At 46.0% G+C, this 13,473-nt stretch overlaps 1 protein-coding gene and 1 long non-coding RNA gene across 7 annotated transcripts in view; one reads left to right on the forward strand and one right to left on the reverse strand.

Annotated features, from left to right (window-relative positions):
• Positions 1-2,257: 2,257 nt before the first annotated feature.
• On the reverse strand, positions 2,258-6,812 carry LOC112656763 (uncharacterized). Its single transcript, XR_003134671.3, has 2 exons — positions 6,554-6,812; positions 2,258-6,238 (listed from the first exon to the last, which is right to left on the reverse strand). It is a non-coding gene; the product is annotated as an uncharacterized LOC112656763 (long non-coding RNA).
• A 2-nt stretch (positions 6,813-6,814) lies between these two features.
• Positions 6,815-13,473, forward strand: part of XRCC5 (X-ray repair cross complementing 5) — an 89,599-nt gene continuing 82,940 nt past the window's right edge. For 5 of the 6 annotated variants that reach the window (XR_007408792.1, XR_007408793.1, XM_025442212.3 and 2 more), the window contains exons 1-2: positions 6,815-6,997; positions 10,716-10,829. Coding sequence is in view for 4 of the 6 variants with exons in the window: in XM_025442212.3 (XP_025297997.3) it covers positions 6,815-6,997; positions 10,716-10,829 (297 nt within the window). In the remaining 2 variants the exon portion in view is untranslated. Of the gene's footprint in view, positions 6,998-7,663; positions 7,686-10,715; positions 10,830-13,473 lie in introns of those variants that run through there. The other variant, XM_049106411.1, reaches the window with a different exon arrangement.

The raw sequence follows: 13,473 nt of genomic DNA on the forward strand, positions 1-13,473 counted from the left end.
AACTAATGGTTAATAGAGTTCACAGTCCAGTGGGATGGGAGTCTCCCTCAGTTTACAAATCTCTTGATTTACTAGAAAAAAGCATTCTTATCAAGACCCTAACTTCCAGGGACCCATAGACTTAATTTCCTGGAGCCCTAACATCACCCATACATCCACATTGATGTGGGAAACAAAGGTAGAAGGGAATGTAAATTAAATTTCCTTATAACCTGCAGCCCATTAACCAGGACTTGTGATAGGCAGACTATAACATTCTTCCAGGAAACTCCCAACTGTCCTACTGTTTTGCTTTACTAAAGGGAAAAATAATTTTAACTTGACAATGGCAAGGCCTCCAATCTTATAGGTCCTCTTTAGCATAAGGATGTTCTTTAGAAAACCTCCCTTTTCCAATGTCCCCCAACTCCCAAGTATATATTTTTTTAAAGATTTTATTTATTCATTCATGAGAGACAGAGAGAGAGGCAGAGACATAAGCAGAGGGAGAAGCAGGCTCCATGCAGGGAGCCCGATGCAGGACTCGATCCCGGGACTCTGGGATCATGCCCTGAGCCGAAGGCAGAGGCTCAACCGCTGGGCCACCCAGGTGTCCCTCCCAAGTATATAATTGATGAAATTTTGGAATATAAGTGAAGTTTGGTGGGGTGTGGTCCGGAGCCAAGACCAAGAAAGAATTCTTGAGAGGTCTTTGGTGCAAAATGGTGGTTTTATTAAAGCCTGAGGACAGGACCCATGGGCAGAAACAGCTGCTGCCCCGGGCCTGTGAGGAGTGGTTAATTATATAGCTGGGAGTTGGGAAGGGTTTGGGGATAGCCCACTCTCTAAGGAATTCTGGAAGCAAGGTTTCCAGGACCTTGAGGTGGCTAGTTATTGTTGGGAAAAGGTCACTTATTACCATCTAATAAAACCTTAATCACGAGACCTTTCATTTTTAAAAAATTTTTATTTATTTAGGATAGTCACAGAGAGAGAGGGAGAGGCAGAGACATAGGCAGAGGGAGAAGCAGGCTCCATGCACCAGGAGCCCAACGTGGGATTCGATCCCGGGTCTCCAGGATCGCACCCTGCGCCAAAGGCAGGCGCCAAACCGCTGCGCCACCCAGGGATCCCCTCATGAGACCTTTCAGATGTATACCCATGGGCCATATGCTTAGGGGATGATGGCTAACTCGTATCTTGGGGATTTAGAGATAGGAAATTTCTAATGGAATTTCTTAAAAAGATTTTATGTATTTATTCATGAGAGACACAGAGAGAGGCAGAAACACAGGCAGAGGGAGAAGCAGGCTCCCTACCTCCAGGGAACCCAATGTGGGACTAGATCCCAGGACTCCGGGATCACAACCTGGGCCAAAGGCAGATGCTCCACCACTGAGCCACCCAGGTGCCCTAAGGGAATTTTTATATGTTCAAATAGACTCACAGGGTCCTGGGTGTTGGGCTAAGATTGCCTTTTGCCCTTAGCAAAGTATGAACCTTGAGGCAGAGGCAGCGGAGGAATGTCCCTCTGCCTAATTCAAACATTTGTCAATGTACTGCCCCAGGCTTGTACTTTGTACTGTTAGCCCAGTTCCCCCATCATTTGCCCCCTGAACAATTTTGACCCTTAAATCTTTAAGGTTGTTGAAGGTGGAAGGTCTCATCTTCTGTAACTTTTTCCTACTGAGTAGGGGTGTAGAGAGGCCCCTACCCATGGGTTAATATTGGTCAGTTGGGGAAGGTATGGGGGAGTTATGAAAGGTGGAGACAGTTGAATCCAACAAGGACAACACATGAACCTCCTTGGGTAGAAAGGATCATCTGTCAGCTGGAAGTTATGGCAGTGGAGTATTCGCAGTAGGCAGGGAGACACCAGAAACAACAAAATAAGGTTAATATTATAATGAGAAAGTAAAGACCTTTGACATCAACCTTTGATAATTTTCCTCTAGTCCAGGAGTTTAAAGCAATAACTAAAGAGAGATTGTTTAAAGCACCAATTTGAGTATTCATGTCAGATAGAAACCCAGAAATATTTCTGTGGTCATTTGGAATGTATACACAGCATTATTTTTTTAAGATAGTGTAAGGTCTACCTTGTTCAACACTTAAAATGACCAATGCCATTCTATTTTGTAAAAATGCTTCACACAGTTTTATTACTTTAGTATTTAATAGAGAAATTCTACACTGTTATTTAGGGCTTTGACCGTGTACTTATTAAGAGGTTCCACATTCCAAACAACATTCTCTAGTCTTGAAGAGGGAACAAAGATGGATGCTAGGTGGTTGTAACAATGAAACATAAAACATGTCCACTTTTTTTTTTTTTTAATTTTATTTATTTATTCATAAGAGAGAGAGAGAGAGGCAGAGACACAGGCAGAAGAAGCAGGCTCCATGCAGGGAGCCCGACGTGGGACTCGATCCCGAGTCTCCAGGATCAGGCCCTGGGCTGAAGGCAGGCGCTCAATCACCCAGGCTGCCCCATGTCCAGTTTTAAATTTGGAAGTTTGGCTGGGTTGGTAATGGTAATAATGCATCTGTGTATCCAGGCAAAGCCCACAAGCCTATTGAAGCCTATTGTAGGCCTATTGAAGCCTTGGCCACGAATTAGAGTGACATAGCCTTTGGGTCACATTAGAAGACCATCATACAATTTAGGGCATCCAATGTGTCATCTAATCCAATCATAAAGAAAGGTCATCCATTATCTCTGTTAAGTCCATAGTTTACCCTAGAGTAGGGTATGTTCTGGCTTTTAGGGAACTGATTGTCATCCCAGCCACAGAGAATTGTTTAGAGTGCTAGCTGGATTATACACTTGTTAGGGAATCAATCCCATTTTTTTTTAAAGCTGTTTAAATAATCATATGCTCATGGAGCCCTATTATCCCCAAAGAATAAGAAAAAGATTGTCTATACATGAGCTATTGAGGCAATTTCTCTTGGTTTACCTCAAGTTGACTAGGTTAGGTAAACAACACTTAAAGACAACCAGAACTAGAATTTTACAATCACAAAGGTGTGTTCTTGAAAACATAGTTTTTTCTCTTTAAAATAACCCTCATTTCCAGAGATAGTCAAATCTCTGGCCCTGGGCTGATGGTGGCACTAAACCGCTGAGCTACCCGGGGCTGCCCCACAAACTTTAAATACTGAATATACTTCACCTGGGCCCATTCTTAAAAGTCACTTTGTTCCCCGTTGCCAATTTTTTACCTGAGACACTGGTGGGGAAATCTGGAGTGGACGGTGTTAAGTCCACGGAGTGTTCTTCTTTGCTCCTTGAGAGTGAGGGTAGGAGCCAATGGTGCCAGAGGCACCAAGGATAGTATAGAAGCCAGTTTTGTAGGCTGCAGCCAAGGTGGTGCGGAAATAGGGTGAGGCAGAAGAGGTGAAGTGCTACCAGGAGGCAGAGAAAGGGTTCCCGGTTCTAGAGCTCATCAGTTCAACAGAGGAGCAGACGCCATTTTTCCACCAACAAGGGGAACAGGTAGTCCAAGTTGGTAGAAGATAGGGAATTCCCCTGAAACAAAGAGAATTTTGGCAGCTGCTTGGGAATATTCCTTGAAGTCCCTGTTTTGAGGTAGACAAACCATGGCTGTCTCCAATTATAGCCATTAGCCAGGGAAATGATTGAGGGAGGAATCCCCATATCTATCAGGAGGAACAGTGAGACTAAGAGTCAAGAGTCTCCTTCATCTGGGATGGCCTGTGTTTCCTCCAACACCCTGGGTTTACTCGGAGGAGGCCAATTTAGATCATTGTTATCCAACATCAGGAGGGAGTTTACTAGCAGACACGTTTGGGCGATTTGCCCTATCGCCTGCAGAGGAGATCTAGTGGACAGACTCCACTGAGGCCATGAAGTGTTAGAGGAATTCAGTCCTTCCCTAAGTTTTGTAATACAAACTGTCTCCAGGGGTATAAAGGCACCTCAAGGGAGAGTCCTTGGGGACTGAAGAGAGGAGGTCCATTACCAAAGAAAATCCCACCAGACTCCCCGGGTGGTGCCCCACATGGTGCAGGATGTCAAGAGGTTCCTGGTGTCAAAGCGACCCGAGGCACCCCCAAAACAAAATCACAAGGACAACGGCAGTCCTTAAAGGCCCTGTAGGAGGGAGGCCTGCCCTTCCCCATCGCATTCTAGACTATGAGGGATGGATCAAAATACCTTGCCTGGAAGGCAAAACCTTGTTAAAAACCTTGTTAAAACCTTGTTAAAAACCTTGTTAAAAACCTTGTTAAAAACCATGTTTTTAAACCATGAAGAATAATAGAAAAGTTTTACAAGGAGAAGTTTACCCAATTTTGTAGTTTAAGTAGTTAGTAGAGGGCGTTGACGGAAAACAATATAGAAACCCATCATGGTCTAAGTGACATTCCAACACATGTAGTCCTTACAGCCAACTTCCCTAGGAAATGGTCCCCGGTTGGGTTTAATTCTATCAGGTACTGGTTTTAGCCGCCTCGCAATGGAGGTCTCATGGCCAGAAGTGGCTAGAACAGGGATGTGGAGGGGATCTCATTAGACATGGGAGTCCTAAGATTGGCAAGCATCCTGGTGACTTAGGTGGCTGTCCCACGCCAGAGGCAGACAACTTTGTATAAAGGTAAGAATTAAGAGAGGGCATCAAGTTTCTGGGTCTTATTGACAGGGAACAGAGGGCTAGCTGAGGACAAAGCACAGGTGATAGCCCACAAAGGACCCCTGCCCAGGGTGGGATGTGTGACATTCCTCAGGAAGCTTCCAGTTGTTCTAATGTTAATGCCTTGCTAGAGGGAAAAGCAATCTTTATTTTATTTTATTTTTAGATTTTCTTTTTTTTTTTTTTTAAAGGTTTTATTTATTTATTCATGATAGACATAGAGAGAGAGAGGCAGAGACACAGGCAGAGGGAGAAGCAGGCTCCATGCCAGGAGCTCCAGGATCACGCCCTGGGCCAAAGGCAGGCGCTCAACCGCTGAGCCACCCAGGGATCCCTCAAAAGCAATCTTTAACTTGGCAACGGCAAAGCCTCCAGTATCCTGTAGGTCCTCCTTAGCAGAAGAAAGTCCTTTTGAGGGAAGCCCAGGTGGCTCCCTGGTTTAGCGCTGCCTGCCTTCAGCCCAGGGTATGATCCTGGAAACCTGGGACTGAGTCCCACATGGGGCTCCCTGCATGGGGCCTGCTTCTCCCTCTGCCTGTGTCTCTGTCTCCCTCTCTCTGTGTGGGTCTCTCATGAATACATAAATTAAAAAAAAAAAAATCCTTTTGAAATCTCCATTTTCCTTACCTCCCCCAACTCCAGGGTACATAATCAGCCACTAGGAGGATAGGAGGGTCCTATCTTCGTGCTCTGATGAAACCGTCATTTTGCACTAAAGACGTCCCCAAAATTTTTTCTTGGTCGTCAGCTCTGGACTTCACCTATATTCCAAAACTTCATCATTACCGTCTAATAAAACCTTATTCAAGTGACCCTTCGGATGTACATCCGTGGGCCATACGTTTGTGGGATGATCGCCAACACATATCTTGGGGGTGGGGGTTTTAGAGATAAAGGAAATTTCTTTTTTTTTTTTAAATTTTTATTTATTTATGATAGTCACACACACAGAGAAAGAGAGAGAGGCAGAGACATAGGCAGAGGGAGAAGCAGGCTCCATGCACCGGGAGCCCGACGTGGGATTCGATCCCGGGTCTCCAGGATCCCGCCCTGGGCCAAAGGCAGGCGCTAAATCGCTGTGCCACCCAGGAATCCCGAGATAAAGGAAATTTCTAAAGGAATTTTTATATGTTAAAGTAGGCTCACAGGACCTTGGGGGTCGGGCTAAGACTGCCTTTTGCCCTTTGGGAAGTATGAACATGGAGGCAGATGAGTCGGTAGAGGAATGTCCCTCTGCCTGTCCAGGACTTGTCAGTGTGCTGCCCCGCCGGGGCTTGGTCATCATCAGTCACCCCTCACAATCCCTGAGCAGCAGCTCTTTCTGCTCATGGGTCCTGTCCCCTTGCTTTAATAACATCACCTTTTTTTTGCACCAACGACGTCTCTAGAACTCTTTGCTGCTCTTGGCTCTCGACCTTGCCTCTGTAAGGTCACTGACTGCACTGCAGGGGACACCCGGTGGCTCAGCGGCTGGGTGTCCGCCTCCGGCTCCGGTTGGGCTCGGCTGGGCTCGGCTCGGGCAGGGCGTGGTCCTCAGGTCAGGGATCAAGCACCGCACGGTGCTCCCCCAGGGAGCCTGCTTCTCCCTCCGCCTAGGTTTCCACCTGTCTTAGGAATAAATAAAATCTTAAAACAAACAAACAAACAAACAAACATTTTTTTGCACCAAAGACATCTCAAGAATTCTTTCTTGGCTTCAGCTCTTGGACCTCATTCCAACACCCCGAGCCGTTTCCTACACGGGTGAGCTCGTCGGGCTTGCATCGCCCCCCACCCCCCCCCCCACCCCCCGCGCATCTCCCTAGGCTCAGCCTCCAAATGAAGTGTCCCCTCCTGCCGTCCAAGCTGGCTGCACCTCTCCGCACGGGGGGGCCTCAGCAGGTGCTTCCCCCCACCTCCCGCCCCCCCCGCCCGCGCACCTCCCAGCTCCTCTGCAAAGGCAGGAATCCCTCCCCCTATTGAGCGCACGGAAAACCGTTCTTCGAGCAGGTGACTCCAACGCCATCGCGCTCTGCCCAGCTTCTCTATGCAAAACGAACTCTTGGAAAAAGAAGTTGAGGCTTCTTGGGTTCATACTACGCAAGGAAGCCGAGCTGCAGAACGCGGTAAAGCCGCGGGCCCCGGAGCAGCGCGCATCCCTCCAGCAGGCTCCTGGCCGGGGCGGGACGCCGCGACTGCGCATGCGCGGAGCCTCAGCGCCCAGGCTCCCCGCCCCTTCCGGGCTCCGCGGAAAGCGGGCTCCTTTTTACGACGCTCCGGCCGGGACCGCGACTCCCCCCGGACCTTGGCGGCCGCCGCGCTCGACGTTCCCGCCCGGAAGGGGCGGTGGAGGCCCCGGCAACATGGCGGCGTCCAGGAGCAAGGTAGGGAGAGCGTGGCTTTTGTTTTGTTTTGTTTTTTAAAGGTTTTATTTATTTATTCATGAGAAACACACACACACACAGAGAGAGAGAGAGAGAGAGAGGAAAGACACAGGCCGAGGGAGAAGCAGGCTCCACGCAGGGAGCCCGACGCGGGACGTGATCCCGGGACCCGGGGTCACGCCCGCCTCCTTTCTTCGTTACCCTGGTCCCCCCTTCTTCGTTATCTCCTCCCCCTCCTCCACTTCTTTGAGCCTGGGTCTTTAGCATCTGTAGGGAAATGCAATGTATGTAGTGGCCTTGGTAGGATCTTACCCGCAGATGCGTGAAGCCTGAGAGGCGCGTGAGTGAATCAGTTGTCTTGGGATGGAGGGCGTCTTAGCATCATCATCACCGCCCCTCTAGCGCTCTGCGCTGTCACGGTTATGGGAAGCTTGGTGTGGGCGGCGCTGACCTAAGCGCTTTCTCCCCGACTCGTGGAACTTCGCAACCAGCCCGGCGGCGGAGAGCTGTGGCTGTTCTTGGTTCGCAGCCGAGAAACCAAGAGGCGGAGGAAGGGGAGTGATTAGCCCCCGGGTATCCGGCCCAGCAGAGGCGGGGCTCACACCCGAACCCCCGCCGCCTGCTCCAGAGCCCTGTCTGTGTGGCCCTCCGTGTCCCAGATGAATGATAGACGTTAGGAGGAATGTGCGTAAGTGGATTTTTTTCCATAGAGGCAGAGAGTGGTGGTGACCTGAATGATCGCCTGGGGCAGGTGCGTCCCAGAGTGTTACTTGTTCATCCGCACACCCGAAGCCTAGGCCCTTGAGCGGCGGCGTTCTGTACAGGTGGGCAAGGTAGGGGTTTCAGCAACTGACCCCTAGTCCCCTCAGCTGCTCGTTGGGAAATGTTGATTAAAGCAACTATGAGGGATCCCTGGGTGGCGCAGCGGTTTGGCGCCTGCCTTTGGCCCAGGGCGCGATCCTGGAGACCCGGGATCGAATCCCACATCGGGCTCCCGGTGCATGGAGCCTGCTTCTCCCTCTGCCTGTGTCTCTGCCTCTCTCTCTCTCTCTCTCTGTGACTATCATAAATAAATAAAAAAAAAATTAAAAAAAAAATAAAGCAACTATGAACATTTGGTGCCACTTAGCCTTTTCGTCCTCCCCTCCCAGCTGCTGAAAACATTGCAGCTCTGGTGCAGGAGCTGTTTAGAGGAGGTGCACTTGCCTCAAACTCTAGCAGCTTGCATTGTTTCCGTGTGTAAGTGAAGAGTTGCTACGCTGCTCAGTTTGCCTTTCCTGGTTTTATTTTATTTTATTAAGATTCTATTTATTCACGAGAGACAGAGAGAGAGGCAGAGGGAGAAGCAGGCTCCATGCAGGGAGCCCCACGCAGGGCTCGATCCCAGGACTCCAGGATCAGGCCCTGGGCCCAAGGCAGGCGCTAAACCGCTGGGCCTCCCAGGGATCCCTTTCCTGGTTTTCTTACTGCTGCCAGAAAAGAACTTGAAGTGTCACACCGACTACTCTTCTGCTTCCGAAAAGAAGCTCCATATTGTGAAATCCTTCGATGCTGTTTTTTGGATACTTGATTCCTAATAAAAGACTTTTATTCCTCTAACTTAGAGTTTTCTGGTTAAAACCATTTTCTGGTGTATTAGAGAAGTGCAGCAACATATTTTGGGATCCTTAAAATTTTTTTTTCAGATTCTTATGCTCAGGGCATTGACACTAGGGGGTATAAATCTTATTGTTCTCAAAGGAATTTTGTAGTTTATTATCACCCTTTCTTCAAATGTACTGTCTTTACTCCTGACATTTCTTAATATTAGTGCATTATGTTTATTGCTTTGTAAACTAGGAAAAACTTACTCTTTTCTGTGTATTGTCTGAGACATAACCAAATTTAGAAATCATTATAGCTTCTCTCATAGAAACTCATCCAGATTTTTCAAACACCTTTTTTTTCCCCTCCTGAGTAGGCTCCATGCCCAGCATGGAGCCCAATGTGGGGTTTGAACACATACCCTGAGACCAAGACCTGACCTGGGCTCAAGAGTTGGATGCTTCACTGACTGAGCCACCTAGTTGCCCCAGATTTTTCAGACACTTCTAGGATCGGGAGATCACTGCCTCAGAAAACACTGGTTCTTTTATTGATCATTTCTTACTGTTATTTTTCTCCTTTATGTGGAGTCAAACCAATCTTCTTGTAACTTCTGTTAATCCATTCTCTCTCATTCTCTGACCAGTCCTTTTATAACACAGCTGCCAAATATTTGGGAGGGAATATCATGTTCCCCTAAATCTTTTCATTTGGTTCAGATATCTAGTTTTTCCAAACTATTCCTCACATCCCATGTTCTATAGATCTTTCTCTAACATGCTTATATCATATTCTTTTGTAATTAGTCTTTCTCTTAAGATGTGCTCAGAACTGCCCACAGTTTGTCGGATAAGGTCTTATAAGTACAAAGTACAGGTGAGACTTATTGTCAAAAAGCATTAACTCTGGAAAAGACCTTAGATCTCATCTAGTCCAACAACTGCTTCCTACCTTTGTGAACTAACAGCAAGGTTAAGTGACATTCCCAAGGACCCAGAGCTAATTGGTAATAAAGGTGGGACTGGATCGCAGGTCTTCAGATTGCTAATCTAGCCTTTTTTCACCATTGTTTTCCTTCCTTGAATTCCATGCACTGTTGATACAGCCTAAAAATGTATGAAGTAGGTGCGGGGAATGTAGTGCTGTAGCCGTGTCATATTGGTGACTCATATTATAATCCACTGAAATCCTGAGTTGCTGTTTGTTCAGGTCTCCTCCAACTCATTCAGTTGAATTCTGGATGCCAGATATAGAACTTTGTATGTAACTGTTTTAGTTTCCCCTATTTCCTTAGTCCCTACAAATGTGATTGCTGTCTAATTACTAAGTGTCTATGTGGTTTCCTCTACCTGTGACTCCCCTTATTCACGTGATTGACTCTTCACTCTTTAAGACTCACCCAGAGATCACATCCAGAAGCCTTTTCTGCCTCCTTACACTTCCTTTATCCCCTCCACCATCCTCTCCACCAGCCTTGGCTGGATGCCCCTCCTGTGTACTCTCTTGGTGTCCACTGCACACGTCTGTCATGGAATATTGTGCTGTTATTATTTATGTGTCTTTGTCCCCTACTAGGATAGATTTGGTGTCTTAGTCTTCATTTAGATCCCAGTTCACAAACTGATATAAATTGTTGGGGATATAGTTTTAGTACACATAGATTGTAGCAGTCACCTGTTGCCACAAAAATGCTACAAGCTACCCCCAAATCAGAGGCTTACCAAAAATATATCTATTCTCATGCCTATGGTTCTGCAAATCAGTTGCAGTTTGTCTGATGTATTTTGGGCTCAGCTGTGCTGGCCTTGGCTCTGGCCTACAGGTGTTTTCAGGTTTGGTCCCCATAGGTTTATTCTTGGGCTCAGGCCAGAGGAACAGTAGCTTCCTGGAGTGTGCTCCTATCCTGGCTTCTGTCTTTCAGAAAGTATTAGGACTATTTAAAGTTTCTTTGTAGTAAATATTTATATATCTTTATGTACATTCTCTAAGTAGAACACTCCCCTTCCCTCTGTCCTGCATCCCCTTAATCCACTAGAGTACAGGTTCTGTGGGTGAAATAAGCAAAGGCCATACCTGTTTTCTTTTTTTATGACCATTATTAACATTTTCTCACTCTTTGGGACTTTGTTTCTAGGCAGCTGTTGTTCTGTGTATGGATGTGGGCTCTGCCATGGGTAATTCCTTTCCTGGTGAAGAATCCCCATTTGAACTAGCAAAGAAGGTGATAACCATGTTTGTGCAGCGACAGGTAAGTTTCAGACTGGCCTTGAGCTTATCATTTGTGTTTTAGTTGCTTGTTGTCTCCATTTAGTAATGTAATATACCAGTCTGCTTATGATGTCCAGCTTTAGTACTTTTGGTACTTTATTTAAAAAAAAAAAATTTAGAAAACACAAGTGGGTAGAGGGGCAGCAGCAGTAGCAGAATCCCAGGCTGACTCCACGCTGAGCGTGGAGCCCAACATGGGGCTTGATCCCACAATCTTGAGATCAGGACCTGAGTGGAAATCAGGAGCCAGATGCTTAAGTAGCTGAACCACCCAGGTGCCCCCAACCTCAATATATTTGGGCTTTACATATACTTCTGTGCAAGTCCAACTATACTACTAGAGCTTGACATTTTTTTTTCCTTTGTTTTGGCTCCTCCAGTAGATACTATAATTTTGATCAGATATATGGCAATGTAAAAATGTTTACAAGTCTCTAGAGCCAGGTGGCCTGGGTTTGATCTTTGCTCTGTCATGTCATTTACTAACCTGGTAATGTTGAACAAACCTTCACCTACTTTGTGCCTATTCCACTTACCTTTTGTTGATAACGTATTATCCCAAAACTTGATGTCTTAAATTACATTTAAAAAAAATCATCCTCTCTCATGGTTTTAGGGGATGATGGGGTAGCTCAGTTGGGCCTCTCGTGGCCTGTTCTGCAGGTACACTCGGATGTTGGCTGGGCTGAATCATTGGAAGGCTGATCTGAGCCAGACATCTAAGATGGCTCTTTCCCATGGCTAGTAGTTATGTTCTTTGGTGGCTATGGGCTTATTTGGGGGCTGTCCTCCAGAACCCTTACGTGTGGTCTCTCCATTAACTTGGGATTCCCACAGTGTGGCATCCGGTTCTAGGAAGGGAGGTCCTAAGAGTGGGTATTCTAAGAGACCTGCCTATGTGACTTTTTATGACCTAACTTTAGAAATCCCCCAAAATGGGCAGCCCCAGTGGCATAGCGGTTTAGCACTGCCTGCGGCCCGGGGTGTGATCCTGGAGACCCGGGACCGAGTTCCACATCGGGCTCCCTCCATGGAGCCCGCTTCTCCCTCTGCCTGTGTCTCTGCCTCTCTCTCTGTCTCTGTGTCTCTATGAATTAGAAAGAAAGAAGGAAGGAAGGAAGGGAGGGAGGGAAAGAAAGAACGAGAAAGAAAAGAAAGAAAGAGAGAGAGAGAGAAAGAAAGAAGAAAAGAAAAGAAAAGAAATCCCCCAAAATCATTTCTGCTGTTAGGAGTCAAGCAAGTCACTAAAACCAGCTCATATCTGGGGGGGTGGGGATGGGAGGTGGGGGGTGAATTAGACCCCCCTGTTGATTTCTGTCCCTTGTACCTGGTATGACTGCTACTTTTGCTAAGCCCACAAAGTTCTGCCTCATTTCATTGGCAACTGCTGCTCCTCCCGGATACCTCTGTTGTTTCTTCTGGATATTGCCCTTTTCATTAAGCACTATGACATCCCACCTGTCATCTTAGATTTTAACAAATTCTGATGAGCTGGAGTCCTTGATGTGTCAAGAAGAGAAGGCCTCTAACCCCATTCCTAGTTACAGTAATTTGTGTTAATTGTGTTTAAGTAATGCTGCTATGCCCCAATGTGTAGTTTTTGTTTTTTGTTTTGTTTTGTTTTTTTAAGTAGTCTCCTTGCTCGATAGGGGGTTTGAACTCAACCTCCAGATTGAGAGTTGCGTGCTCTACTCACTGAGCCAGCCAGATGCCCCTCGAGTTTTTGTTTTTGTTCTTTTTTTAAAGAGAAACTGTGCTTTCAGTTTTTATTTTTGGCTCTAGCTCCTCCATGGGAGTCTGAATCTGGATGACTAGGAAATAGGAGCTTGTGCCAGTCTTTTGCTGCACTCAAACTTTCCTTCCCTCTCCTGGCTGACGTTTTGTTGTTGAGCAAGATTACCTTGCTTGAAGATGAAGTCTTGTCCAGGACACAGATAAAATTCTAACTGGCCTGCCTCATGGTGTGCTGGACAGTTTTGAACCTCAACAGCTGGAATTTTTTCTCCATGTGCAATTGGGAATTGCATCTGAATTGTTAGCACACTGGACAATGTAATAGACCAAACAAAAATGAAGAATGGCGGAATTCCATCCTCTTCCCCATGCAACATTCTTCCACTGATGGAAAGGCTTAGGTTAAGTAGGTGGCAACAGGACCACTTTTTGTGTCAGATACTGTTTTTTGTTCTTACATTTTACTATGAAGTGTTTCATAAAAGAGGCAAGTACAGAGAATAGTGAAAAGCTATTTTCCCATTGCCTACCACTATACAGTCCTCGAGTTCTGCCATAGTTGATTTCTTTTTCTTTTTTCTTAAAAAATAGTTCCAGATAAACTTGAAACCCCCAGTGTATCTGTTCCTAATTCTCTTTCCTTTTTTCCTCAGAATTTTCAGTCAGTATCATGCATATTTTATACTTTTGGACATAAATATATTCCTAAGTAATATTTAGTATCACGTGAAGCTTTCTAAAAGTGTGTAACGTCGTTATTTGGTACATATAATTCTGCAACTTATTTTTTCTCAACCTTTGTTTTTACGATTTATTCATACTGATAAACATGCACAAATTCGTTTTATTATTTTTAATTATTTTATTCACAAATTTATTTTATATAACAT

The sequence above is a fragment of the Canis lupus genome, chromosome 37 (genome assembly GCF_003254725.2).
Source record: "Canis lupus dingo isolate Sandy chromosome 37, ASM325472v2, whole genome shotgun sequence".
Taxonomy (NCBI): domain Eukaryota; kingdom Metazoa; phylum Chordata; class Mammalia; order Carnivora; family Canidae; genus Canis; species Canis lupus.